This window comes from Balaenoptera borealis, assembly GCF_965194805.1.
Source record: "Balaenoptera borealis genome assembly, chromosome: 16".
In the NCBI taxonomy this organism is placed as follows: Eukaryota; Metazoa; Chordata; class Mammalia; order Artiodactyla; family Balaenopteridae; genus Balaenoptera; species Balaenoptera borealis.
The window spans coordinates 931,656-959,452 of NC_138872.1; the positions used below are offsets into that span (position 1 = coordinate 931,656).

The window sequence follows — 27,797 nt, forward strand, 5'->3', positions numbered from 1 at the left end:
TTGACAAGTACACGTGGTTTATCTGAACAGGAAGCGCACAGAGGAAAGGTTCCCAGGCCCGGCCTCTGCCTCCTCTCCTTCCACCTCCAGACCCTCTTCTCCAGCTGCGCTCGGTGTCCGGGATCCGGTAGGGGGACGTTCGGGCTCACTCGGGGCAGCAGGAGGACCGTCCTGGCGGGAGGAAAGGGTGGGCGGGTCTGGGGGAGGCAGTGGACAGCTGGCACCCGTCGGGAAGCAACGCCCAGCCTGCGCGGCCGCGTGGACCATGCCCCCGGGTCCCGGCTGGACCCCGAGCCGTCTGCACAAACCCGCTCCTCAGGGCGCCGCCCCCTTGGGCCCCTGACCCGGTCAGCCAGCCTGGCCAGGTGTCCACTGTGGTGCTGACCCCCATCAGGGCCTCCCTGAGTTCCCACTGGGCCAGCTTCGGTCTCCCGCACCCACCTCAGTCCTGCTGGCTCCCCCGAGGTCCCCCCCACGCCCCACTGCGCCCACCCCAGTTGCTTCTCTGGCACCTGCACGACTTTCCCCGCTGCTCCCAGCCCCCCACCGCTCCTCCCTGCGGCCCAGGCTGCCTGTCTGACTGAGGGCTCCAGGCTCAGCCGAGGGGAAGGAGGGATGTGCCAGACCAAGGGGTGGAGGTGGCAGTGCTTTCCTTTCTTGAGGGTCCTATGCTGACCTGGGGAAGGTGGGTCCTGGGGGCAGCGGGTCCAGCCTTCAGGTTGAGGCTGAAAGCTTAGGGTCGGGGGTCCCTGACCTCAAACAGGCACTGATCGTTGTCTCAGAGGCCGGGGTTTAGTGCGCGGTGGGGACGGGGGAGGGGGCTGGGGTGGGCATCACGACAGCGCCTGCCAGCTTTGGACGGCAGGTACAAACGGGGGGCACTTACGGCAAAGGCAATGTCTGGGGGACTGTGGTGGCTGCAGTCGGGGGGATCCCTTCCCCGCCCATCCCCGTCCCGGCCCCCGCCCTCGGCGCAGAACTGTCCTCCCAGCCGCCACATCCCACCCCCACCCGTCTCCTTCCTCCCCATCGAGGCCATGAGCTCCATCTCCCCTCATCACCTTCTCCATCCGTCTCAGCATCTGAGCTGTGAACACTGCCGCAGCCCCAGTCAGGTGGATGGACTCATTACAGCAAGGTCACTGGACCAAGCCTCCCGCTGTGGCAGCCAAGGAGAGGGGGACAGATCAGGGATGGGAGGGAGGGGACCAGAGGGTGGGGAGGGGGCCCTAAGCTCAGGCTTGCTGGGAGGTTGGGGAAGGGGCTGTTTCGAGGGCCCCAGGCAGCCCCAGTTCTGTGTGGGTTCAGGGGGCCTGTCTCCCCACCCATCACCTGGGGGAGGAGGGCCACACAGAGCCACCAGCCCCAGGACTGGGGGAGACCCTTCCCCACGGGGGCCAGTACCTCTGTCCTCAGGGCGGGGGCCACCGTGCCCCCCTTCTCCAGGGAGCCGGGCCTCGCTGCGCGTGCCGAAGGCCCTGGGGGCCTCCAAGATGGGCATGGGGGGCCGGGTGCTCTCGCGGGTGCAGGCGTGGAGCTTCAGCACGTGCGCTGTGGGGGAGGACAGTCAGAGGGGGCAGGGCAGGGAGACCGTCCCTTGCTCCCTGTCTTGCTCCGAGGCACGTGGCCCGGGAGAAGGGCCGCAAGGCTGGGTTCGCTAATGACTGGGCCCCGGGCGTCCCTTCCCTCCTGGGTGAAGACGGAGGCTCTGGGGTCCTCACGGGAGGCTGGGCCACTCACTCAGGATGGCGGACTCGCAGGCCTGGCCCACGAGCTGGTAGATGGTGGCCAAGGACTGTGGCTCGCCCTGCAAGGGAGGACGGGCCACGTGGCCAGCGGATCGAGCAGCGCGAGTCAGTGCCTCCCTGTGCTTCCCCAGGAACGGCCCGGACCCCAGACTCCCCTCACTCACCTTCTCTCCTCGCTCCCCCTTGGGCCCTGGCAGCCCCTGAGCGGGAGGAAAAGGAGAAGCATCTGGACCCCGTGGCCACCCGCCCACCGCGCCCCCCAACCGAAAGCTTCGTGCAGGACTCATCCCAGGAGTCCCCAGAGGACAAGGACCCACCTCTCCCGCTGCGAGGGGGAGCTTCCCTGCCCCCAGGCCCCACCCAGCCTGCAGGCCTAGGTCTGCCCCTCCCCGGCCCCCAGAGCCCACGTCCCCTCACCTGCCCCCCACCTTGTCTGTGTTGGGCTGGGCAGGGGGCAGCCTGGGCTCTCTCTGCTGCGAGCTTTGTGCCAGACTCGCTCTACAAACGTGCCAGTCGCAGGGCACCCCGAGCGGTCAGCGGGGACAAGTCTGCACACGTGACCCCCCTTGCTGTCGGGCGGGTGGGCTGGGTAGGGAGGGGCTTACCGTGGGCCCCACAGCCCCCGGGGGTCCTCGCTCCCCGCTGCTGCCTCTGGCCCCCGCCGTGCCCTGGAAGCCCTGCAAAGGCAGGGGTTCTGGTTTGGCTGCAGCTCTCCTGCGGTGGCCCCTCCCTCCAGTCCCGCCTGCCCTGGACCAAGAGCAAGCTAAGACAAGCTAAGGGGACCCCTTAGCTTGTCCCCAGCCTCCTGCAGGCTGTGCCTCCTACCCACCCCGCGCCCAGGCAGCCCCCCCGCACGCCCCGACCGTTGGCGCTAGTTCTGCACTAATACGTCCCCGCCCGCGTCCCAGTGGTCCGGATGTGATCGCAGGACGGGCCCCCCTGGGGGGGGGCCTCTTGCAGGAGGGGCAGTTCGGCCTTCCAGGAACCCAGCGAGGCTGACCCCTGGGAGATCCTGGCCGGGTCTGGGCTGCCGGCCCCGGACCCCCCACTCAGAGCAGCTCCCAGCCTCTGAGCTCTGCTCTGACCTCCGGGAACACCAGGCTGGGAGGGAAGGTGCTTCTGAGTGAGCGGCGGTGCCCCCAGCCCTCCAGCAGGGCGGCCTGGGCCCCGGGGGGTGGGGGTTTCTGGAGGTGGAGAGGGAGAAGGGAGCCTGACCCCAGGCACCTTCCTGCCGTGTGGAATGGCGGCGTTTCCTACCAACCTGCCTGGTGCGGGGAGCGGGGAGCGGGGAGGGGGGAGGGGGGAGGGGGGCCGGGGGGCGCGGCTGCTGCGCTCCTGGGATCAGGGCTCTCGTGCGCCCAGCCCAGCGCTGCCGCCGCCCAGAAGGCCCCAGCCCGGGGCGGAGAGGCCTCCCCGGTCACTGTTCAGCTCAGCCCCAAGAAACCTGGGGAGGCCCGGGGGGCTGAGCGGTGTTGGGGGCTCACGCAGGAGGCGATACGCACCCGAGGGCCAGGGGGTCCGGGCAGGCCAGCAGTCCCCTCCAGGCCTCTCATTCCCTGAGGGCAAAGGAAGGGGTGGGCGGGGCAGAGGCAGGTGCCCCTCCCACAGTGACCCCCAAAACCCACCGCTGTGGGGGGTACGTGCTTGTGCCGGGCTGAGGCTGGTCCATCCCAGGGCCTGCCCCCGCCCCGGGCAGTGGCCACTCATGCCCCAGTCTGTGTGGGCTGACGCTCCCCTCCCACCAGCCAGGCCCCGGCGGGGGCAGGATGTGGGGGAGGTGGGTGGGGGGCAGAGAAGGAAGCCCCACCACAGCCTCCATCTCCAGACCCTCCCAGCCAGGATCCTCTCCCACCTTTGGTCCCTGGACGCCAACCTTCCCAGGGGTGCCCTGGAGGCCGGGGTGGCCCTGGAATAGAACAGAGGCAGCCAGCCAGGCTGGGCTGAGGTCCGACCCGGAGGGGGAGGCCCTGTCCCCAGACCCCCGTCCTGAGCACACAGCACTTGTGCTCCGAGTGTGGTCTGACCCACTACCTGCAAGCCGGGGCGTCCATGATCCCCTTTCTCTCCTTTGACCCCTGGTGGACCCTGGAGGTGGAAGATGGATGGGCGGGAAGGTGAGGGGAGAGGGGCTGGGGGTGGGGGTGGGCGGGGGGTGGTGGGAGGGAGGGTGAGGGGAGCGGGGGGTGGGAGGGAGTGCGAGAGGAGAGGGGCGGGGGGAGGGGAGGGAGGGAGGGCAAGGGGAGAGGGGCAGGGGGTGGGTGCTGGGGGGTAGGCAACACCTACCACGGGTCCCTGGATGGTTCGGCCCTGGGTGCCTGGTGACCCCTGCTGACCTCCAGGACCCTCGGGTCCCATCTGTCCGGGTGGCCCAGGCTCTCCCTGGAGACACGGGTGTGTGTGGTGGGGCTGAGAAGACATGCGGCCCCTCCTGCGGCCCCTCCTTCAATCCCGCCCTCCCGCCGGCCCATGGTCTCCAGACCCAGGCCCATCACAGGCATCGTCACCCTCGCAGAGCACTCTGGGAGGGAGGGGTCCTGCTATGACCCCACTGTATAGCCAGGAGCTGGGCCGGCTCTGGATGGGCCAGCACAGAGCTCTGAACCCCAGACACCAGAACATTCTACCAAACCTCTAAGGGACAGATGACACTAACGCCACTTAAACTGCTTGATTTGCGGTTTAAAAAAAAAAAGACTGCTTTCAAATAATCATGTGAGTCATGCATATCAATGCACCAAACTCTATAAAGAAAACCACAGGCATTCCCATTTGTGAATATCAATGCGAAAATCCTAAATAAAACCTGAGCGCACAGAAGCCTGCAGCCCATTAAATGGGCAGTGAGTGCTCGGTGACCATGCCGGCTTTTAACGGGAACAGGAGTAGTTCAGAATTTGGGAGAGATTAAATCATTCACCAAACTAATAGCGTCAAGAAGAAAAATGATTTGTTTGCGTCCACAGCAGCTGATGAGGCACTAAATCTTATTTAACGCCCATTCTTGATTTTTAAAATCTCCTAATAAAATAAGGGTAGGATTTGACTAGCACGTGGCAAAATGTATCTGTCTCAGCTCCCAGGCCAGCCCCCCACTCAACCGGCAAACACTAGAAGCATTTCTGTGAAGTCAAGATGAGGACATCTTCTATCACTGCGGTTCTTTGACAAACTCTGGAGTGTCACCATACCAGACAAATAAATGAGAAAAATAAAAATAAAAATAAACGAGTGTAATAAAAATCAGTCAGTGAAGTGATTTTTCACAGGTGATGTAAATTTAAACCAGGAAATTCCAAGAAAACCATCTGAAAATAAAAAAACTATTGCAAATAAGATAACTGAATAATAAATGGGGCACAAAAATCCTACACAGGACAGAGGATTTGGGGAACCTGATGGTGGAGCTGGACACCAGGATCCGTGTCTGAGGCAGCCGTTTGGACTCTGGAGTCCGTGGAAAGTCGTGATGCGGTTAGGCTGCATCTGAAATTGGCGGGGGCCGGCTACCCAACACGTGGGAGGACCGGCGGGGCAGTGGTCTGGGGAGGCAGGAGGAAGCACGTTCTGTGTCGGAAGGCGCTAGAAGCACTAGGAGGGACCGTGAGCAGGTGGGCCCTCTCAGATTGAGGGAGGCCTTTAAACACGGTGCAAAGGTCAGGGGCCGTAGAGACAGACCCATGCAGTCGCCTAGACAAAGGTGATTCTAAAATCTGCCTGGAGACACGTATGGAAAACCAGGTCAAAAGACAACAACAGGGTAAACTAGTCACAACTCAGGGCACAGGTGTTTCCGTTAAACCTAGAGCCCCACGAGCGAAGAAGAAGACATAAGCCAGTGGAGCTGGGGCTGGAGGCCATGCGTCCAACAAGAAAATACCAGCAACTTTCAAAGCCGGTGGAGCCGCTGGTGAGAGAAACGCACTTGAGGGCCGAGGACACACGTCCTGGCCAGACGCCCAAGAACGCCCATCACGTGGTCCCCAGGCTGGGGCCCCACGGAGAGGGCACCGCAGCCCAGTTGGGGGGCCCTGCTCCCGCCTGGGGTTGGGCTGCGGGGGGCTCAGTTCTGCACCCACCCCCCCAGGACGCCTCACAACTCACCCTGGGCCCTGGGAAGCCCTGCTCTCCTGGGACTCCATCCCTCCCGGGGTGGCCCTGCAGAGGCACAAGCAAGGCTGAGGCCGGGCTGCACACTGGCCCGCCCAGCAGTGCCCTGGACTCCAGTCCCCACCTTCAGGGGGAGAAGAAGAAGGGACTCCGGGGGCGAGGGCGTCCTGGCCCACCCTGCCCTCCCACAGCCAACTGGTTACCGCGCTCACGGGCTCAGGCGGGTCTGGGTTCCAGCCCTGGCCCCTCCCTGGTGAGGTCTGTGGACCACCAGCTAGAACGGGTCCTGTAGCCTCAGGCGGCCAGAGGGTCTGGACCTGCCCCACAGCAGGGCCCAGGCCTGGAGCCGCCTCCTTGGAGGCCTGGGGAAAGGCCTCTCAGGGCTACCCTACAGCCCAGAGCGCCCAGGACAGAGGCTGTCTGCGTGGCTGCGACTTGTGGCCAGGGACCAGCGCGGCGCTGCAGACTGCTGGGCCCGGACCCCCACCCCAGCGGGGAAGTGTGGCCCCGACACCAGGGAGGGGCCTGCTCGGGAGAGGGCGGCCGTCGGGAGGACGGGGCTTGCAGGAGGGGACGCGTGGGCCGAGGGGCGGACAAGGCAGCCAGGACGCTCGTGAGGTCTATCCCATCTGCGTGGTGGGCCTAGGGACGGCTGCTGGGGCATGGGGGGCGCCACCCTCATCGCCACTGGCAGCAAGATGTCGCCAGGAGTCCCTGGTCACACCAGGGAGGAGCTGCTGGACTCACAGGAGGTCCTTGGGGGCCCGGGGGCCCAGGGGTCTGCGAGGAACGTGCACAGGCAGAAGGGAAGGCAGGGCAGGTCTCTCCATCCTTCTGGGAGAAAGGAGACCCCCACCATTAAATGGACCCTTTCCTCAGTTCTTGTTCGACCCTAGAGCTCAGGGTATCCACGGACACCAGGGTCCAGGGAGCCTCCAAACCCACCCCTGGGAGGCTGGGGGGGAGGGGGGAGGACCTGGTCCTGGGTGCCCACCCCCCCAGCTGCCTGGCACAAGCCCCCAACAGGACTCCCTCTCTCACTCCCTTGCAGGCCGCCAGCATGGCCAAGCCCAATGTGGGCACCCAGGGGAGTTGGTGAGGACCCCTGCCCACAACTGTGCCCACAGAAAAGGGCAGTGGCCCTGAGTACATGGAAGCAGCCACCCCTAGGGCTGGGGGCTTCCAGGCCTGCTCCAGCCTGCCTTGCCTCAGGGCCTCCAGGACACACATCCAGCCGCCCTGAGCTCCGGCTCTAGCCCCGGGGGCCACCTCCTCCAGGAAGGCTGTCTGGATTTCTCCCAGAGCGGCAATGACCTGGATGGCCAGTCTACCCTCAGACTCTTTTGCCCTCAGTGGGCACTTGCCCGCCTACCGAAGCCGGGAGCTCGCAGCACCTGTCCTCCTCTGCCCAGGAGTCACTGCACACAATCTGTAGCATCTGGAGCTGGAACTGCAGGTGGGGGGAGGGGCAGGTCGGCCGGGCGCAGGTGGGTCAGGGGGTGGGAGGCGGTCCGCCAGCCCCGGGTTGTCCGGCTCACCGAGGCTGAGCTGCTCCGGGGGCCCCGGGCCTTGGCCAGTCTCCCCAGCGTGACGAAGCCGGTGGTGGGCAGGCTGCCGGCCTCCCCAATGGGCTTCTCGGCCACCTTCCGGCAGTCCACGTAGAGCCTGACCTTGGAGCGGCCCACGGCTACGTGCACCTGGGAGACACCAGGAGGTCTCCCGTGGCGCCGGGCCAAGAAGGGCTCCCTTCCACGCCCACAGGCCAGGGCCAGAGCGGGGAGGGGCAGGTGACCATCCCCTGGGGCCTGGGGTCAGGATCCTGACTCCACCCCAAGTCTCGTGAGACCCCCCCCCCCCTCTCGGGGCCTCAGTTTCCCTTCTGTGAAATGGACCAAATGACATCCCGCGCAGCCCCTCCCAGGGACTTGCGGGACGCAGGAAAAAGGGCTGGATGCTCTTTGACCCAAATTAAGGTAAGGACGTCCAGGGTAGAGGGGACCACAGGAGCAGAGGGGGAGCCATGGTGATGGGGGGTGGGCAGCCTGTGTCCTGCAGAGCCCCGTGGGGGGTCTGTCCCAGAACTTGGGAGCCAGGAGGGTCTTAGGCAGGGAGGCACATGCTCTGGTCCTTCCTGGACCTTCCAGGACCTTGTGGAAGCTCCCAAAGAATATCCTCCTCACTTCGGGCAGGTCGAAGGTGACCTCCTGCAAGGTGGCCCTGGGGTCACGGTTGAAGTAGGTCAACGACTTTCTGCTGGCTGGGGGGCAGGGCAAGGAGCACGTGAGACCCCCAGGCGAGAGGCGGGAGCACCCACCCGGAGTGGAACGGCAGAGTGGGGGCCGTGATGGGTGTGCAAAGCCTCAGAGGCTGTGCTGCGTCAGTGGCCCCTGCCTTTGAGGAGTGACCTGGGCCCACCGCTCCCCTCCAACTGACCGTCCAGCAGGACCCCCAGGATGGGCTGGAAGTCCTCGGCCGCCACCTGCCACAGTGCGAAGGCCTTGCGGGGCGTCTCGGGGAGCAGGCGCAGGAGGAAGACGACTGTGTGTTCCGGGGGGACGCTGGCCGGGTGGACGTCGCTGTGGGGACACAGGAGGGGCGACCGCAGGCCTGAGAGGAGGCCGGACCCCCGGGACCGCAGAGTGGAGTCCTCGGGGCCAGGCTGGGCCTCTCCTGCCTCGGCTTCCCCGTGAGTAACGCGGGGAGTGTCAGGGGCAGAACTCCCCTCCCGGGCCTGTCAGGTTTCAGTGGGAACAGCTCCGCCAAGGCCCAGCAGGGACCACGGCCAGTGTCCACGATGATCGTTCTTCAGGGTCTCTGCGTGGGTGGGGAGGGTGCAGGTCGAGGGCTCCCAGCAAAGTCTCCGAGCCTGTCTCCTGGGCCAGGAGCCCACAAGCCCAGAGGCAGCTCTGCCCTCGGGAGCTGCTCCGACTGGGTGGGCAGCTGGGGTCTGTGCTGGTGCCATGCCCGCCCTGGTGCTCAGCGGTGGGGAGGGGCAGGGAACAGGGTCTTGAGTCACCCAATAAAATTGCTCCTAATGGCCTGCAGCCTCCCTATTTGCCCTTCCTTTGCTCTTGGGATAACCAAGGGCCTGGAAGACACAGCCCAGCCTCCTTGCTGCAATTCTTTAAGCAAACCAACCCCAGGGCCTTGGCATGTGCTGCTCCTTTTCCTGAGTGCCCTCCCCTCTCCCATTCTCTCCTACTCTCTGCCACCTCCTGGGGAGCCTTCCTGACCCAGGGAGGAGCCCCTTCCACTCAGCAGCCCCAGGGTTGCATTTTGTATTTCTCAAATTTCTATTATAAAGCACGTGATTTACCTTTGCAATGTAAAACATTTTAACTTAAGAAAAATTACGCTGTGCATGTGGAATTTCCAATGAGTGATTGAAGACACCTCCATATACAAAGTGGGGTGACTATTAGACCTAGGAGGTCATCACAAGCCTTGATCGTGGTGAGTCACAAAGCAGTGGTTTCTTACAAACCCCGGATATTTGCAGAATCAAATTAAAGCACAAGGAAGGCAGGAGTACTCAGGGAGACAAATTTGGTGGCCCCCGCCCAGAAGTCTGCAAGTTTGGTCAATCCCTGGGCCACATGGGGAGAAGGACCCGCCCCCAACCGTGGCCTCATTCCGCCCACAAGAGATTTATTAATCTGTGGAACTCGGATTCCCGGAGCCCACGTCCCCCCGGGAGTCTCTCTGGCTGGCTCTGGGGTGGAGCTGCTGGGCCTGGGGGACTCCCCCTCCCACGACCCCCCCAGGGTGCCCTCCTTCTCCCAGGCCCACACCGCCCTGACCTGGCCCGGCGGGTCAGCTGAGCATCCTTGAAGAGCGTGAAGGTCCTGGTGGGACCAAAGGCCGAGGGCTCCATGGCCACGCCACGGATAGAGGCGTATTCCTTCTCCACCAGCCCGAAGGCTGCCATCAGGTCAAAGCCTGGGGAGGTGGGGCGCGAGGGACAGAGACGGGAGGGGAGGTGGGGGGCAGGAGGCAGAGTAGAAAACCAGGTGTCGGGTGAGAGGAGGCAGCAGAGGCAGGGAGGGAGACGCAGGCCTTCAGGGGCCTGTTCCTCCCCCTTCCCTCCATCCTGACCTGGGGAAGGACACGCAAGCAGCACCGTCCCGCCCCTTCTGTTGCCCACAGCCCTCGCCTCCCTGCGACCCTCAGTGCTCGGACCCCCGCCCATCCCAGCCCCATCCCCATCCCCACTCGCCAGCCCTGCAGCTGGGGCTGAGAAGCTCGCTGGACATCCCGCGGGAGACCCAGCCCCAAGCTGGGCCCCCGCCTGCAGCCTGACCCCACCGCCCCGACCTGGCAGATCTCCCTGACCATGGGGGCCCACGTGTCAGCCTTCCCTCTGGCTGTCTCAGACCCACAGCAGTAAAGATGCGATGCCAGGCACCCTGGCTCAGCCCCTCGCCCGCCCAGTTCCTGGTCAGCAGAGGCTCACGGAGGCCACGCGGGACCCGGGCCTCCAGCATTGCCTGACCCCAGTCCCAGGCCACCCCCCCCCCCGACAAGGACCCAGAGGAGGAGGGGCGGCTAGGGGCTGGTGGGGAGCAGCCGCCACACAGGGTGGGGGGACCTACCTGGGAGGGAGCCATCCGGGTGGAGGGCCGGGCAGGCTGCTGAGAGGTGACAGCGGTCAGGGTCAGTGGGGAGGGGCCCCTCGTGGCCGGACACCATGCCCTGTGGTCCCCACGCCTCAGGGACGGGGATGGGACAGGGACAGCGTCCTGCTGCCTCAGGTTCCACCCCAAGGAAGACAGCGCCCGGCTGGGTGCTCCCCCTGGGGGCTGCACCCGAGAGGTGATGTGCCCCAGGCGGCAGGGCCAGGGAGATGCCTGGGTGTGAGGACGTGCCCAGGGCACCGCCATCCTGGGACCCAGCTGTGCAGGCCTGCCCCACTGCCAGGCACTACGTGGGCGTTCGGGAGCGCTCACGGGCGAGCGCATGCAGAAACTGGGACCCTCAGGGCGGGAAGCGGCTCCCCCCTCAAAAAACAGGAAGGGTGCTGAGCCTCAGATAGTGAGGCCCTCGTCCCCAGAGGTATTCAAGTCAAAAGCAGGCAACCCCATGGAGGGGACACAGAGGGAAGCTGGGGCGGTCGGCTAACTGGCCTCTGAGGGCCTTCTACTCCGAGCATCTGATTGTCCAAGAAAAGCAGCAAAACAAAACAAAAGACTCCTCTCAGCCGGGTCCTGGCCGGCAGGTGGTGGGACCCCAGGGACAACCGATACCCCGAGGGTGGGGCCAGCCTGGCGTGGGCCCTGGGCTCTGCTGCAGCCGCCCCGTCTGTGGTCTGCGTCCGGCTTCCTGCTCCTGCAGGCTGGACGTCTGCCCTGCGCCTCCCAGACGCAGATCCAGGAGAACACCAGCCGCTCCCCAGCCGTGGGCACCTGCAGGCCAGGCCACAGCCGCGATCCCCTCCGCGTCAGCCTGCACGCATTCAGCTGGACTGCAGTGGCCTTAACCCTTGGGGTAGCGGTTGGCATTCTACACCGAGGACGGTCTTGCGTGAAGACCCGATCTCCTTCCGCTAAGCTCTGCAGTGCCGGGTGCGTCCGGGAGTGACAGGGCCCACACGTCCTGGCTCCCGGGGACCTGCCAGGGTCCTGGGCCCGGCTGGGGTCTGCTGGGGCCTGGGGGTCTTAGTGCCCACTCACCCGTCCGGCCCGTGGCAGACACTGCCACACTCTTCCCTGCTCCGTAGACGGCTGAGACCAGGACCCGGTACTTGGTGGCCGCCAGCAGGTCAGGGAGAGTCACATGGCTTCTGGGTCCTGGAATGGAGATCTGGGGCGGGGGTGGGGGTGGGGGGGGCGGGGAGATGGTCACCTGAGCGTCTTTGCTCATTTAGGCATCTCAGCTCCCTGTGGGTCCTGCCATGGAAGAGTGGCCCCCTTAACAGGCAGGGTGGGACGTGTCTCTCCCAAGGCCCAGGACCCGGGGGCCCACGAGGGGTGATGGCTTCCCGGCTCCAGGGAGACCCACCGACTTCTCGGGTCCCGAGCCTGAGGCCAGTGCGTAGGAGAGCTGGTAGTGGAGGACGTGGCCACTCGGGGGCGTCCAGCTGACCCGCAGGCTGTTGGGCGACTCCGAGGCCAGGGCCAGGTTGGAGGGTGGGCTCCAGCTGACTGCGGGGGGAACAAGGGGCGGGGGGGCCTCAGATGGCAGCACGCCCCCCGCTCTGCACCACGTCTGCCACTCCACGGCCCCGCCACGCTGCCCAGTGGCCTCGGCCGAGACAGGGCCACCAGGCCAGCTCCAGGACCGTCTTGGGCACTGTGTCACACCAGGTGACTTGGACCCTCGGCCATCCCAGGGATGCCTGCCTGGACGGCTCAGGACCCAAGTGGTCCAGCTGCAGGGTCAGGGACTCGAGGGACTGCCTGTCGGGGGCCCACAGATCGGGGGGTCTGGAGCAGAGCAGGGGTCACCTACGGGGGGTGTAGCGGAGGGACACGGGGTCACTGCGGGCCCCGTCCCTGTAGTAGGCCAGGATGGTGATCTCATACTCCGAGTGCCTCCCCAGGCCGGACAGGACGGCCGTGCCCAGGTTCCCCGGGACGGAGATCTGTGGAGAGGAGGGACCGGGTGTCCACCCCGTGGAGCTGTGTCCACACGTTGGGGCCCGGGCCGGGCCACATGCAGGCCGATGTCCCCAGGGTGCAGCATGGGGGTCTGAACCCCGGGAACTGGGGTGGGGAAGGTCCTCTCCCCCCACACCTTATGGGCCTTCCCCTCTCCCAGGGGTGTCCACGTGATCTGGTAGACAAGCACACCGGACGCCACTGCGGCCACCCACTCCAGCTGGACTTCGTCCCCAGGCAGCTCTGTCACCGACAGCTGGCTCGGGCTGGGGACTTTCCCTGGAAGAGGGAGACTGAGGCTGGGGTGGCAGAGGGGCCCCAAGTCTTTACGCACAGTGCCCGCAGGGCCCACTGTCACACCTGTCCAGGTACCCGCCCTCACCTGGCTTGGTGCTGCACAGAGCAGACACCGAGCAGCTGTGTTGATCTGAACTGTCCAGGGGAGCTGAGGGAAGCAGCCTGGGGACACTCACGTGTGGTCAGGCGGCCAGTCAGTGTGGAGGAGCTGCCCCCAGGGTAGAGGCAGGTGACGCGGACCGTGTAGGTGGTGGAGGAGGAGAGGGGGCCCAGAGTGGCCGAGGTGGCGTTCCCAGGAGCCTCCGTCTGCAGGCGGGTGGTGGTGGGGACACGGGCAGCTGGGGAGGGGGCAGCCCCCACCAGAGGGAGACCCAGGCCTGCCCCGTGACCACCCGCAGACTGGGGAGATGCGGATGGGGTGCAGGATCCACGGCACCGGGGTGGGGTCTTGCCCACCAGCCTGCCCAACGAGCCGCGTTTTCGCCTCTCGTGACGCCATGCGCCTCCAGCACAGCCCGTCACAGCTGTCACGCACGAGGGTTTGTATGATTCTTTGCTTCACATCTGCCGCCCCCAGGGGCCCACAAGGGCCGGGATGGTGTCAGGTGCCCTCCACTCCCCCTGTACCGGCTGAGGCTGTGCCTGGGGAGACCCGGCCACACCCACCGACCCTGAACGCAGGGTGCCCATTGGGGGAGGCTGAGGGCACTGGGTCCCCGTGGACGACTCATGCCCCTGGACAGCCCAGGACATCGGGCCCCGGGCAGGGCCTGGCCTCACCTGTCCCGAGTGGCCGCTCTTGCTCGAGACGTAGCTGACCCTGAACAGGCGCACCGGCCTCGCGGTGCCCTCCCAGGACACTCGGGCCGAGTCGTGGCTCACGTCCGAGAAGCTCAGGTGTCTGGGGGGGGCCGGGGCGGCTGCAGGGCACACCAAGGCCTCAGGGACCGCCCCACACGTACGGGGGAACGGCGGGCGATGGCCAGGGCCGGTGGGGCTACCGGATGGGGTCGGGCTCCCCCACCCGTGCAAGTTGTGGGGAGCCGGGGTGGGCAGTAGCCTGGGGGCGGGGCACTCACAGGTCCTGGCGCGGATGCTCTGGGCCTCGCTGGTCTCTGCCCCTCGCAGGCTCCGCACCCACACCTCGTAATCCCTGCCTGGGGCCAGGCCGTCCAGCAGCACCTCCGGCTGCCCCACCCGCACCTGCGGGACGCTCACGCTGGCCCCTGCCTGTGCTCTGCCCCAGGCTGTGCTCTGCCCCAGGCTGGCTCCTCCGCCTCCCCTCCCCCTCTGCCCCGCACCTCTCTCCCCTCCTCCTTGCCCCTGGGGGAGGTGGGCGAGCACTGCACCAGGTACCGGGTGGCCCCTGCCGAGGGCTGCCAGGTGAGGCGGATGGTTCTGGGCGTCACTGCGGCCAGGGTCAGCGCCTGGGGCGGGGGCAGGGGCGCTGGGGGAGACGGGGCGGGCGTGAGGGGGGCTTTAGAAACGCAGCACAGGCAGAATTCAGACCCATAAACCAGCGGGACAAAGGGTCTCAGGAAGGGCAGGCCAGGTGTGTCTGGATGGAGACACAGAGCGGGGAAGACCAACCCGGTGGGGGGGGCGGGGGGGGCAGACAACTGAAGTCCCTGTCCCGACTTCGCCCTGGGCCACTCTGCGGGTTTCACTTAAGGCCACTTGCCCTGAGGGTGGGAGGTCTGTGGCCTCCGGGTTAAGAGGGCCACATGCTGTGTGGTCCCATTTACATGGAGGGTCCAGGAATGGCAAACCCCAGAGACAGAAAGCAGATTAGGGGTCGGCAGGGGCCGTGGGGAAGGGGAGGATTGGGGGTGACTGCTAAGGTGTGGGTGCGCGATGCTGGGACAAACGGAAACCACTGACTTGTACACTGTAAATGGGTGAGTCGTAGGGTGTATCTCAATAAACCTGCTGGGGGGCGGCTCACGCAGTCCCTGGGGGCCTGCAGGCTGGACGGGGCGGAGGCTCCACGAAGAGGGTGGGCAGCAACAGTAATGGGTCCCAGCCAAGACTGGGGTGATGACACAAATGACATCACTTGTGCTCAGAAGAGCACACTGAGGGTCAGAGAGGCCCAGTGGCTCGGCCTCGGTCACACGCCGGGGGTGTACCCCCCCCGGGTTAAGACTGCTCCGGTGCCAGGCTCCGGGGGGAGGCTGCAGGTGGGGGCAGCCCGTACAACCCTGAGCCCGGGTCCCGCCTCGCCCACCTGTGGTCACCAGGCCCCGCAGGCCCTCACCGACGCCGGCCTTGTGGACGGGGAACACGGAGACCAGGTACTCCGTGCTGGAGGTCAGGTTGTGCAGCTCTGCCGACGAGGTGGGCGCCTCCACCGCCACCTGGAACAGGAGCCAAGACAGAGTGGGCAGGGTGGGGGGCAGGGGCGCGGGCTGGGGAGGGCTGGGTTGACCCTCGCTCCCTGCGCGGCTGCGTCCCTGGCCAGGTCTGGGCCACCCGCAGGGGCAAGGGGCTGCGGTTTGGTAGCCCCCCGCCCCTGCCACTCTTCTTCCTCCACGTTGGCTTTGTCACGTGTGGGCCCGACTCCAGCCCTGCCTGCGTGAGGGGGGGCCCCTCTCACCTCCCTGGGGGCGCCGCCCTTAGAAGGCCGCAACACGATCAGGTACTTGAGGGGTGGCCGCGGGGCTGGGGTCCAGGACAGGTGGATGCTGGAGGAGGTCACTCGGCTCAGGACCAGGCCGGTGGGAGCGGAAAGGGGGTCCAGGGCCGGAGCGGCTGCGGCCGGTGTAACTGTGGGACGGGAGGGGGCGGCTGGCGACGGTGGCTCTGCCTGCGCCCCTGGGGGCCACTTCCGGGAAGGACAGGGCTTCCCCAGGTATCCTCAGAGCCCCGAGAACCGCGTGGGCGGGCCCTGGTGGGGCTGCGGCCAAGCACGGGTGCCGCTGCCCTTGTGCCACGCCCTGCTCGCTCACCTGGGCCCCCGCGCAGGCGCCCGCCCTGGACCTTCTGGCAGACGAGGCGGCTGAGCAGGCCGGCCAGCGGGCCGAGCCGCGGGAAGTCCTGCACGCTGTGGACGGTGATGTCCAGAGGCGGGGACGCCAGCAGCCTCAGCTCAGCGCCATCCGCGTCCTTCACGCCTGCCACGGGGTGGGGGTGAGCTGCCCGTCGTGCAGCCAGGGCCGCTGGGCCCCTGCCAGGCATCCGGCCGGCAGAGGCTCCTTCCCAAGCCACAGACCCACGACTCCACAGGCCCCAGAAGGGGTCACCCGGCCGGGCCCCCGCGAGAGCCGGGCTGGTGTGAAGGTGGGGCTAGACACCCGGAGGTCCCTCTCAGGCTGTGCCATGCCTGCCTGGGTCTCTGTGGGGTTTGGGGCCAGGAGGGAGGTCAGTGTGCTTTCCTCGGCGTCTTGCACACCCTGGGGCTGGGGTCAGGCACCGAGGACGGTCTCTGCTTCCAGGAATCCCTGCCCCCAAGGCTGGAGTTTCCTTCCCAAGGGACAGAGTTAATGACTGGCCAGTTAAGGGAGCAGAGCAAGGCCTCCGGGCCATGCACAGGGCCCGTGCAGACAGGAGGGGGCACGGAGACGTCTACAGACACTTCATTAGAGAGCGGCCGTGCCGCCCACGCCGGCTCACGTGGCTGCCTCAAGCAGGGACTTGTCCTCCCCACTCGCAGACAGCGGGCTGGGCTCAGAGGCCACAAGACCTGCAGCCCGGGGGGCAGTGCGGGGGGCGTGGGAGCCACCCGCTGTGAGGATTGCCCCTGAGAGCCCGGGGGCTGCTCACCCACGGCAAAGACGTCGACGCCCAGACCCTTCAGCATGCGGCCAGCAGTGCGGGCATCGTCCTGGGACTTGCCGTCCGTCACCAGAATCACCAGCTTGGCCGCCTCCGGACGGAGACCCGCCACGGGCTTCAGGTTCTGCTCCAGCACGTGGGTCAGGGCCAGGCCTTGGGCGCGGTGAGAATAAAGTGCTGGCAGCTCCAAGCGCCCTCCCTGCCCGCTCGCGATGGCTCCGCCAGCCGCTGGCCCCCTGCTTTGCCCACCAGGCCGGTCCTGGCCCCTTCAGGCTGCAGGGGCCCGGAGGGCAGGGACGCCCCGTCTCCTTCCCTCAAAGGCACCCAGAGACCCAGGGGCCGGCGCCCCGCACCCTGCTGCCTGCTCAAGAGCAGCAAGGCCCCAGGACGGGAGACAGGGAGGGGAGTTGCGGGGGGGCGGGAGGGGTCTGCCGGGGGAGACCCCCTGAGGGGGGCTGCTACTGGCAGGGGCCCCCCAAGCCACTGGTGGGCCCTCCCAGGGGCCTCTACCGACCAGAGGAGTCTCGGTTTCAGCAGGACTGCCCAACACACCACGTTCACCGTGGATGAACGAGGTGGACCTGTCCTTTGCAAAGGCGTGAATACACAGCTCTCAGGCGTGGTTCAGAACACACGTTCCCAAATCTGGGAGGATGCGAGGGAGGCCGACCTCGGGACCAGACCTGAATGGACCCTGAGGGTGGGGCCGGGGCCAGGCAGACCTGTGAACGTGTTTCCCCCTCTGTAGCGGAGGCCACGCACGGCGGCCAGCACCTCCTCCTTGGTGCCAAAGGCATTCAGGTCCCACTCGGTCTGGGGGTCCCCGCTGTACTGAGTCAGGCCTGGAAGGGAGGGGTCCCCGCTGTGCTGAGTCAGGCTGGGAGGGGTGGGCACACAGCAGGCGGGCAGGACACACACAGCCTCGCCCGGGTCACCGGGGAGGCACATTTGCAAAGCCTCGCTTTCCACACAGCGTGCCCCCAGGAGCCGGCTGTCCCTCCAGGGCAGGTGGGGACCCCACCCCTGCCTGGCCAGGTGGGAACTTAGCCTTAGTTCCCAGTGGCTGTGTGTCTCCTTCCCCAATTCCCACTCCCTTTTCCAAGCATCGCCTGTGCTGGGAGCTGGCAGGAATTGTGAGGACCACCCCGGGTGGGGCGCAGGGCAGGGCTGGGACCCACCTACTTGGACTTTGTCTGGCCCGATTTCAAAGGGCTCAATGATGCTGGCCAGGAAGTCTTTGACCTGCTGGAAGTGACTGTGACCAATACTCCAGGACCCGTCCACCAGGAAGATCATGTCCACGGGTGTGGGGGACGTGCAGCGGAACTGGGGTCCGGCTGGGGAAGGCGGGGAGGGAGGCGAGGCGCTGGGCGAGGCCCGCTGCTGCTGCAGGACCCTGAACTGCCCCGGAGGCTGCTGCAGCCCCCGGATCTCCTCTCCTGGGGCAGGTAGAGGGTGGGGAGCCACAGGACTCTGGCCTCAAACAAGGTGGGCAGCCGAGTGTTGGGGGACAGGCACTAGGGTCTCCCCAGACTTAGAAATCCCCACTTGAACGTCAGCGCATCATCCCAGGCCCTCCGAGCCCCCCCAGAGAGGCTTCATAGGACATCCAGCCGCTCTGGCACCTCTGCCCTCCATCGGCCTTGGCAGTGCTGGTCACTGTGCGATTGTCTATGGCGGGGGAAGGGGGGGTTCCACCTTCCTCGTCCGGCCGACACGACACCCGGGCCCAGCGGGCAGAGGCTGCCCAACGGGGTGCCAACCGGGGTCGGTGGGTCAGCACCACAGACAGCTCCAGGCAGCGGCCCATGCTGCCAGCTCTGGGCTGAGCCCTCACCGTTTGGTGAGGGGCTTGTCCTAAGGACCCAAGAGCTCTTTGGAGACAAAGCAACATCCCTCGATCTGGGGCTCCCTGAGTTTTGCACAGACAGTGCCTCCAGGCCAAGCCCCAGAGCCAGGGCCAGACCCCACCTGAGGCTCCCGGGCAGGGTAGGTGTGGTGAGACACCCCCCCAAATGGAGGAGGCAGGCCCTGGCCTCAAGGCCCTGCATTGTGGGGGAGACCATCTTGTGAGACCCCAAGTCCACTGGGAGACAGCAGGGGGCCCGGACCCCAGGACCCCACGTGAGGCTAAGGAAGGAGGTACTTTCTTCCATTCCAAGTCTCATGGGAGAAACAAAATCAGAGACATCTCGGGTCTGATGGGGGAGGCACAGCCCTGCCTGCAGGGCCTCGTGGGAAATGCGGCGCTGTGGTCCCATCCCGCTGGCCTGCAGAGGCTGGCACACTGGCCGTCTTACCTGGCTTCCGTCTCCCTCCAGCCGAGGCCCTGGCGTGGTTCTGCCCTTCCAGGTCTCGGGTGCGCTGAGCAGGGGTCTCCCTCTCAGGGCGCCTGGGTGGGGGCTGCTCCTCACCAGGTACTCCTGGGGGGGGAGGTCACAGCTGTGTCACCTCTCACCAGCCACACTCAGGCTGGGGGACTCCTGAGAGGGCTCAGGGTGGTGGGACCAGGCACTGGGGCCCCAAGGACACCCCCAGCAGATGACCTGCCCCAGGGGATTTAGTGAACCCAGGAGCGTGGCAGCCAAGCCTGAGCGAAGCTAGAGAGCGTGAGGTCAGATGCATGAAGCACTTCCTGGCCGCACGGAGAGGAACCGCGGGAAGCTGAAGACCGCTCCTCCTCCCAGGCACTTACCGTCCCCCGGCTTGGACCCACCACCACGCGTGGGCAGGTCTTGGCTTGGGGCCGAGGCCACGGGGGGCTCGAGGCCTGGGCTCCCCACACGGGAGGGGGTGGGCTCCGGGGCCGCCCCCGGTGGCCTCCGGCTGCTCCTGTTCACAGAGTTACTCTTCAGATCTTTGACTGCAGAGAGACGCGAGGGGCTGTCAGGACCACCCAGGGAGGGAAGAGAGGCCTGGGGCTGCACACAAAGCCTCCCCGCGAGGGTACGTCCAGGCTCCACGGGGCCCCAGCCTCCTGGGAGGCAGGCAGGGGCATCAGGTACAAGCAAGGCTCCCGGGCGGCTGCCAGGACTGAAACCCAGGCCTGGGGCTCCCAGTCGAGGGGCTGCCAGGGCTCAGCTCCAGCCTCCTCTGCACACATGCACCCCCGAGGGACTTACTCACAAACTCCCTCCGAGCCAGCAGGACATTCCCTGAGCCCGTGAGCGCGAAGATCTGCAGGGTGTAGCCTTTGGAGGGGCTCAGGCCCCCCACCGTGGCCTCGGGGGTCTTGGTACTCAGCATCACCTCCTGCTCCAGGTCCCCTGGGGTGGGGGTGGGGAGAGCTGTCGAGCCCGCCGAGGTGGATGATGTGTGCACGCATGTGTGCACCTGTGCGTGCAGGTGTGCTGTGCCCACTGTGTCCTGCGTGTGCCTGCAGGTAGGTCAGGGAGTGGCAAAATCCTGCAGGCGCCTCCTCCTCCCCCTCCCACAGCTCCTCCCCTTGGGGCTGGGGAGGGAAGAAGGGGAGAGGTCTTCGTTGCTCTCTCCAGGACCTGATGGGAGGGGCCTGCACTCCCGGGTAACAGATGGAGAAAGAATGTATCTCTGTGGCAGCAAAATAATATGCCTTTACAAAGCTTCCCCAGAAGGACTTATCCTCCCCAGAGGGAGGACCCATAAACCCTCCAGGTGCCCAGCACAACAGCCCTGGGGACAGCATGAAGGTGTGAAGATGGGGGCTGCACAAAGAGAGAGGCCCCACCCGCCCGTGCGCAGGGGGCTGGACGGCACACAACAGCGAACCTGCAAACATGTCCCACTGTGACTCTGTGAGTCTGACTAAAAAAAAGAAATGATTCCAAAGGGGACACTGCCAATCTCTCAGGGGAGGCAGTCGTGGAACCGACTGGAGAGACTGCAGTCAGAGGTCAGGAAGCACCTGGCGGTTCTTGGGTCTCAGGTGCTAGAAAGGGGATAACGGAGGATGGACCCGCACGCCTGCCCCATCGTCCATCGTCTTGCGGGGCGGACGGCCCCCAGCCTGGGTCCAGCCCCATGTGGGGAGGTGGGACAGGCCGGGAGGGCGAGGGTGTTGGTGCTTCGTATGACTCAAGCTGCATAATTTTCACAAAACCATCCCCCCATTTTGTAGATGGGAAAACCGAGTCACACAGTTACTCAGTGGTAGAACCAGGATTTAAACCCAGGTCTGTTGGGTTCCTGGGTCCGCCTGCACAGGGGAGGGATGTACAGGCAGGCCCTTTGAGGAAGTGAGTCCTTGGCATGTGACCGCCCCCCCCCCATGCTTTGGGTTGAGACCCTGAAGAGCTCCACCCAGGAGCAAGGGTTCGTGAAGATAGACTGGCTCTTGAAAGGACTGAAGCCCAACTTCAAATAATCTTAACTTCTAAAATGGAGTGAAGATGACCCCAAACTGCTAGTTCACATCTCTATCTGTCAGAAACAAGCATAAATTGTTTCTGAAGGAAGGCAATGTTATCAAAGGCCATAAATTATTTCTATAAGTTGTCACAACGTGTGGTATGCAGTAAAAAATAACCGGATATGCGAAGGAGCAGGACAATGTGATTGAATGTTAAGAGAAACGTTGGACAACAGAAGGAGAGCCACAGATTTCCCAGATAATGGAGTCATGAGACTTTAAAATAACTATGCTAACTAGTTTGAAAATTTAAAAGACGAGCCTATGAATTCAGATATCAAACCATAAAAAAATAAAAAAAGGAATTCTTGAATGCAAAAACCGAACGGAAATTTCCAAATGAAGAAACACAGGGACTTCCCTGGTGGCGCAGTGGTTAAGAATCCACCTGCCAACGCAGAGGACACGGGTTCGAGCCCTGGTGTGGGAAGATGCCACATGCCGTGGAGCAACTAAGCCTGTGTGTCACAACTACTGAGTCTGCACTCTAGAGCCCATGAGCCACAAGTACTGAGTCTGCGTGCCACAACTACTGAAGCCTGTGCACCTAGAGCCCGTGCTCTGCAACAAGAGAAGCCAACGCATTGAGAAGCCTGCCTACCACAACGAAGAGTAGCCCCCGCTGGCCGCAACTAGAGAAAGCCTGTGCACAGCAGCGAAGACCCAATGCAGCCAAGAATGAGTAAATAAATAAATTTAATTAAAAAAAAAAAAGAAAAACACAAAACATGATGTTAGAAATTCAAAGAATGACCTAACAGGTTGTTACACAAAAATGAAGAGATAAATGGTGGAAGATCAGTCAGAATAAAAAACACAAAGTTAAGCACGGAGAGATAAAGGGATTGAAAATATAGAAGAGTAAAAGGCACAGATGCAGAGAGAGAATGGGGCACAAGCAATGTTTGAGGAGATACAGCTAAAGAACTTCCCGAAACTGTAAAACAGTAGGCACCGATTTGAGAAGTCCTATGAATCTGAAGCAGGAGAAAAGAGACCCACACCCACAAACATCAGATTAAATGTGCTGAGAATCCAAACAGAGGAAAAAGTCTTAAAAGCAGCCAGGAAAAAGAAAAAGACATTACGGCAGCAACTGGGTTGATAACTGAATTCTCAAGAAAAACAACAGAAACCGAGAGACATTCAAAGGAGTCTTCAAAGTGCTGAAGGGAAGTTCCAACTTGAAATTCTATACCCAGCAATAATATCCCTCAAGAATGAAGGTGGAATAAAGACATTTTCAGACAAACAAACAAAACCCCCCAAAACACAGAATGTGCAACCAGCAGACTCTTACTAAAGGAAACATTTTCAGGCAGGAGAAAAATAACCCCAGACATGCTGGAAGGAAAAGAGAACAATGAAAGAGTAAACATGTGAGCTGGTCCAAATTCATGTTGAATTTATACACTACGCAAATGAAAATGCTTTATGAGATTTAATATGGATATAGAATCAACATGCATGAAAAAGGGATCAATGTAGCTGTGCTGCTGCAGTGTGGGGAAAGGTAACGTAGCCGTCACGGATGCTACACGTTGGTAAGTTATGGATGGCACGGTGGTCTCTGGGTGATCACTGCAGGAGTAAAGGGATACGTAACTACTAAGCAGAGGGGGATATGGGATGATAAACAGTGTTCAATCCTCCCCCACCTACCCATCAATCTTAACTTCACACACATAAAAGACACCCTAGACACTGTGGACCTCCAGCTGTGGTGCAGCAGGAGTGACACAGAACCACTTATACAGGATGGTTGTCAACAAAAGATAATCAAACCTCAATCTGACCAAACCTCTGGGACCTGTCAATCTTCAGGACAGACGGGGGTACGGGAGCAATAAAAGTGGCACCACGGGGATGCCATCAGCAGAACAAAGAATGTTGGAAGTTCTGGCGGACAAACGATCTTCTTTCTTCAACAAATAAGTGTCAAGGGAAAGGAGGGGAGAGGAAACTGTTCTGGCTGGAACATGACCTGAGACGTGGGGAGAGCACAGTGTCAGGACTCTGTTGGGACCCCAGTGCAAAGAAGTCAACTGCAGAAGATGTTTATCAGGCAAGCTGGAAGGTTTTTAACACAACAAATTATTTACTGATGGTTCTGAAATATTTTTACTTTTTAGGCATGCCAGTGGTACCAGAGTTATTTTTTGGTCCTTCCTTTTAGAGAAACATACTGAAATATTTATAGACAGAATTATATAACATCTGAGATTTGCTTTACGATAATACACTATAAGGAAGGGGTTGGAGAGAGAGACATGGAACAATAGTGGCTGTATGTTGATAATTGTTGAAGCTAAATTCTGGGAACATGAGGCTTCATTACATCACGCTCTCTTCTTCTGCATGTGTTTTAAATTTTCCATAAAAATTCAGTTCCACAAAAAGACAAGAAAGGAGAGGAAAAAATTATAGTGTAACAAAAAGAAAACAAGTAGGAAGATAGTAGATTTAAACCCAAATATATCAGTAACTTCACGAAATGTAAGTGGAAAAACGTTTCAATTAGAAGACAAAGATTGTAACATAAAAACAATACAAATTCTATGCTTCTTAGAAGATGCATCTAAAATGAAAGGCTAAAGAAAAATTGAGTAAATGAATGGGAAAAGGTTTTCAGTGCAAACGCTTCCTGGCGGACCAATACTGATCTCACAAAAAGGAGACTATAAGGAAAGACTGCAACCACAGAGATAATGAGACTAGTTCATAACAAAAAAGGTTCAATCTACTAGGAAGATATGATAATTCTGAATTTGTATGCACCTAATATCAAAACCTCAATGTATAAAACAAAGATTAGTGAGAAACCACAGAAAGACATACGTATAGTCATGGTGGGGGATTTAAAATACTTCTCTCAGTAACTAATGGGATAAGTAGACGCACACAAAATCAGCAAAGATAAAAAAGATGTGAAAAATAAGGTAAATAAATTTGGCTTAGTTGAAATAGTAGAAAACCACAGTCAAGTCAACAAGGGGGTTCTTCTTGGGAGCAGAGGGGGTGGAGACCGGGAGGGGCCTCTCCTCACCCTGGGAGTGAGCTCCAGGTTTGCCTTTGCATCACGCATGTACCAATTCTGCAATCACACACCCACGATTGTGGGCTCGTCTGCGTGTCAAACCTCAACTTTTGAAAGGCTTTAACACTTGCAGCCCTCATCCCATCTGGAGGTTTGTGTTGGGTTGCCAGGCGTCTCTGCCGCCCGCCCTCCTGTGAGACGCGCTCTGATACCGTGAGTCTGCCCTGGCGCTGGGCACTGGCAGAGCGCTAAGAGCGCTAAGCTTGAGGAGGGTCCTTGTTTCTTCCAAGTGACTGAGCGCCTTCTGCGTGTGCCAGGCGCGGGATACCGCGGTGGGGACTTCAGGGGCCCTGCTCTCCTGCCACAGCTTCCCCGTGTCAGCGGGGCAGACGGGGAGGAGGGAGGCAGAGTCGCGAGGAGCCGGGCACAGCGACCGCCATGCTGACCGTGGTCACCGTCAGTGCGCGCAGAGGGGAGGCGCGGGCCCCTACCTGCCCTGGGCTTCACCTGCACCAGGTAGCCGAGGCTGCTCCCCTCCGACTCCCTCCACTTCATCTGCAGCCGGTCCTCAGGCAGCACCGCCAGCCTCAGGCGGCCGCCTGCTGGGAAGGCAGGACGGGTGGTCAGGATTGCCCCTTGGCAACCACCCCAACCAGCTGTGGGGGCCCCGTCCTCAGGGTCCGAGGAGGCTGGAGCCCCATTAAGGGTCAGAGGGGGCCCAGTCCCACCTGGGGGAGCTCGAGAAGAGGCCCCACCCGGGGCTGAAGGAGGACCGGGTCCCTGGGGGTCTGAGGCGCCGGGGCCGCCTGGCAGCTCCCGGGAGGGCAGACTTCTGTCCAGGGAGGCCCCCGCCCCTGTGGAGTGAGGCCAGCCTCCCGGAGTGGCCATAACTGCCCCACCGGAAACGCAGGCACTGAGCCAGCACAGCAGCTGCCCGCCCGCCCGGATGTCCCCGCCGAGTCCCCGCAGCGGGAGACGCAGCTGCACAGCTGCAGGCCCCAAGGTCACCACTAGGTTCACACAGCCCATGAGGGTGGGGTGCCCTGGATGGGGGGTGCCCTGGGGTGGGAGGAGGACGGGGTAGCAGAGGTCTCAGCCCTCAGGCACAGCCTGACCTCCGAGCTTCCGGGAGCTCGTTGGCGGAGGCGACTATTTTTGGAAAGTGGGGACAGAGATGGGCTTCCTCTGGCCGTCCCCCTCAGTGCTGGGGCACAGGGGAAGGGCAGGGCTGGGGGGAGCCCACGGCAGACACAATGATCGCTTAAGAGCGGGGAGCAGCTGAGCCGGGTCGCCGGATGGGCCCCGCTGATCCCTGGAGCCTGGGCTGAAAGGCAGGAATGTCTCAGGAGCGGGGGCTTTGAAAAGCCCCTTGTGAGCAGGAAGCCCAGCTCATGAAGAGCCTCTGTCTCCCTGCGCCCCTGGCATGTTGGGGGCCATGCCCAGCTGCCTTCTGAGTCTGCAGGTCATGACCTTGGTGGGGCGCCTGGGAGCCAGCACCGACCCAGGGGCACCCCCCACGGGGCCACCCTCGGGGAAGGGCAGTGTGGACGTGGGGCCCCGCCCCACCCCAGCCCTCCCCCGTCTACCCAGAGCCTGCGGGGACCTCGTGCTGTCTGGACTCAAGTGTCTGTGGGGGTCCCTTAGCGACTTGGCCCCCTCAGGGTGATCCTGTCAGAGCCCCAGGGACAGAGGTCCCTGACCACCTGCGTGGAAAAGTAGAACCAGGAAGATGCACCACCAGTAAGAAGGCGCTTAGCAGAGCCGGGGCTCCGGGCTGGGTGGCCACACGATGCGCCCCTGCCGCCCCCGACAAGGCCAGGCCTCGGCGGTCTCCTGCCCCTTCATCACCCGTGGGAGCTGGGTGCACGCCAGGGATGTGGCCGGCGGGGGTGACCGGAGCGGCCCCTGGGACGCGGACACCACCTCCCAGGGTCCATCTATGCAGCCCTCCCCTACGGGTTTGGGGTGTTACAAAGGATACAGCGACCAGCGTTACCCTGAAAGGGACACACCGTGAACGTCCAGTAGGGAGCGGAAGCGTCCCCTCACTGGATGGGGTGTAGCCGCCCAAGGTGCTACCGCAGGGGGCAGGGGGCTGATGTGACGTGTGCCTTAAAGGAGCTTAAATGAGCAGGGACCTGCTGGAGGCAGCATCTTGGGCTCTCCTGGGGGGCGGGGGTATCACTTTTTACTCTAGATTCTGCTGTTTGAAATTTTCACATTGAAAAGGCGTCTGGGGAATGATGGAAAAAACCATTAATATAAGAGGGAATTAAATGCACACCCAGTGTGTTAATAACTGTTAAAAAAAAAAAACACAACCGGAAGACAAAAAAAGCCCAAATAAATGGAAAGACTGCGAGGTCAAGCCACAGCTGAGGGCGACACAGTGGGCAAAGCTGTCCCCTCTTCCCGTCTCTGCCCCCTTAGCACCTGTCCCCCCAGAACAGCAGCTGCTGGGGGCTCAGGGCCAGAGGGAGGCTGGTCCCTCGGGGGACCTGTGCCCTGGGCAGGTATGGCCTGGGGTGGGGGGCAGGCAGGGGCCACAGGAAGCCCACACCCGTGTCCTCACCTTGTCCCTGGCCGAGTCCCAGGGTGACACCCAGCCACAGCCAGAGGCCGACCCCGAGGTGGGGGCACACACGGACGCTCATGGTGCGTGGCCTGCGGGAGGAGGAGAGGCCACTCAGCCATCTGTCCGTCTGTCCCTCTGTCCCCTCCTGACCTCGAAGTCAGAGCTTCTTTGTCCGCGCCTGTGTAGGCCTGGGGCTGAGCCCATACCCGGAGGCCTCCAGCCACTTGCCCTCCTGTCCCCAGGGGCCAGCGTCCCACAGGCCTGGGGGAGCTTCCTGGATCAGGAGGTCAGCTGCCCTCCGTCTGCCCACCTGCACCCTCTGCATCCCGCCCTCGGGACATTCTCCACAGGCCAGCTAGGCCAGCTCGGGGCCTGGCCGCTGCTCTGGTCACTCACTTGTCATTAGACCAGCCTGGGGTGGCCACTGTCAGGGCCAAGGGGTCTGGGGAGGAAACCAAGGCCAGGTGGGGGGCGGCCCTGCCCACAGCCCTAATGCGGCATCAGAGCTGGGACCGGGACCCCTTCTGGAGCGGGACCCCAGCTGTGCCGCTTCCCCTGCTGGCCCCAGGAGGGGCGTGTCCTGGCTGAGGACCGGCCACCCAGGACAACCAGCACCCCTGGCTCCAGAGCTGGCCTCTCAGTGAGGTGGGGGGAGCCCCAAAGGTGGGCTTGGGTCCTGGGCAGCTGCCTCTGGGCCTCTGCTGGCAGTGCAGGACCTCAGGCCTCCGGCCACCCCCGGCCCAGACACACCCAGGGCAGCGGAGCTCGGGGGCCTCGGGGCTGCAGATGGGCCAGAGGGCGAGGCACAGGTTATCCGGGCACCCCACGTCCCAAGCCAGGCCCCTCCCCTCCCCACAGAATTCAAGGCTGTGAACAGGACTCCGCCGCCGCGCCTGCCCTCCTCCCCCCGTGACCCTGGGGGGCCAGGCCCCCTCCCCAGCCCAACACTGTGCATCCGGTCCTGCTGCGCCCGCCCCCGCAAGGAGCTCAGCTCCCCACCCCCGATCTCTCTGGAAGGGCAAAGTCATCCTCAGATCACAGACCTGGGTGCATCCCCTGGTGGCCCCTCCCTGTCCACCTGGCCCTGAGGCGAGTCACCAACCTGCTCCCGTCCCAGCGCAGCGTCCCTCTGTCCCGCGCGCTGCCATCTACCCTGGTCCTGCTGCATCCACAGGGAGGCTGTGGCTTATGAGGCCCCCTTTCCTCCGACGTCACTGCCCCGGCCCGCCCCCCGCCCACCCCGCGGCTTGACCCCTCCCCTGGCCCCCCTTCTCAG

The 27,797-nt window shown here is 63.1% G+C and overlaps 1 protein-coding gene across 1 annotated transcript; it reads right to left on the reverse strand.

Annotated features, from left to right (window-relative positions):
- Window positions 1-27,668, reverse strand: COL20A1 (collagen type XX alpha 1 chain). Its single transcript, XM_082359860.1, has 37 exons — window positions 27,624-27,668; window positions 26,519-26,610; window positions 24,438-24,545; window positions 19,645-19,788; window positions 19,218-19,385; window positions 18,823-18,945; window positions 17,701-17,859; window positions 17,245-17,364; window positions 16,511-16,675; window positions 15,697-15,861; window positions 15,345-15,514; window positions 14,976-15,105; window positions 14,050-14,195; window positions 13,828-13,951; window positions 13,529-13,668; window positions 12,925-13,054; window positions 12,588-12,730; window positions 12,303-12,435; window positions 11,853-11,995; window positions 11,525-11,654; window positions 10,448-10,486; window positions 9,656-9,794; window positions 8,289-8,431; window positions 8,003-8,112; window positions 7,394-7,552; window positions 7,228-7,305; window positions 6,603-6,689; window positions 5,850-5,903; window positions 4,032-4,127; window positions 3,780-3,833; window positions 3,601-3,654; window positions 3,251-3,304; window positions 2,354-2,425; window positions 1,913-1,948; window positions 1,741-1,807; window positions 1,405-1,551; window positions 1-171 (listed from the first exon to the last, which is right to left on the reverse strand). Exons 2-37 carry the CDS (start codon window positions 26,598-26,600, stop codon window positions 146-148), a joined length of 4,038 nt encoding a protein of 1,345 aa, XP_082215986.1. The 5' UTR covers window positions 26,601-26,610; window positions 27,624-27,668; the 3' UTR covers window positions 1-145.
- Between the last annotated feature and the right edge of the window lie 129 nt (window positions 27,669-27,797).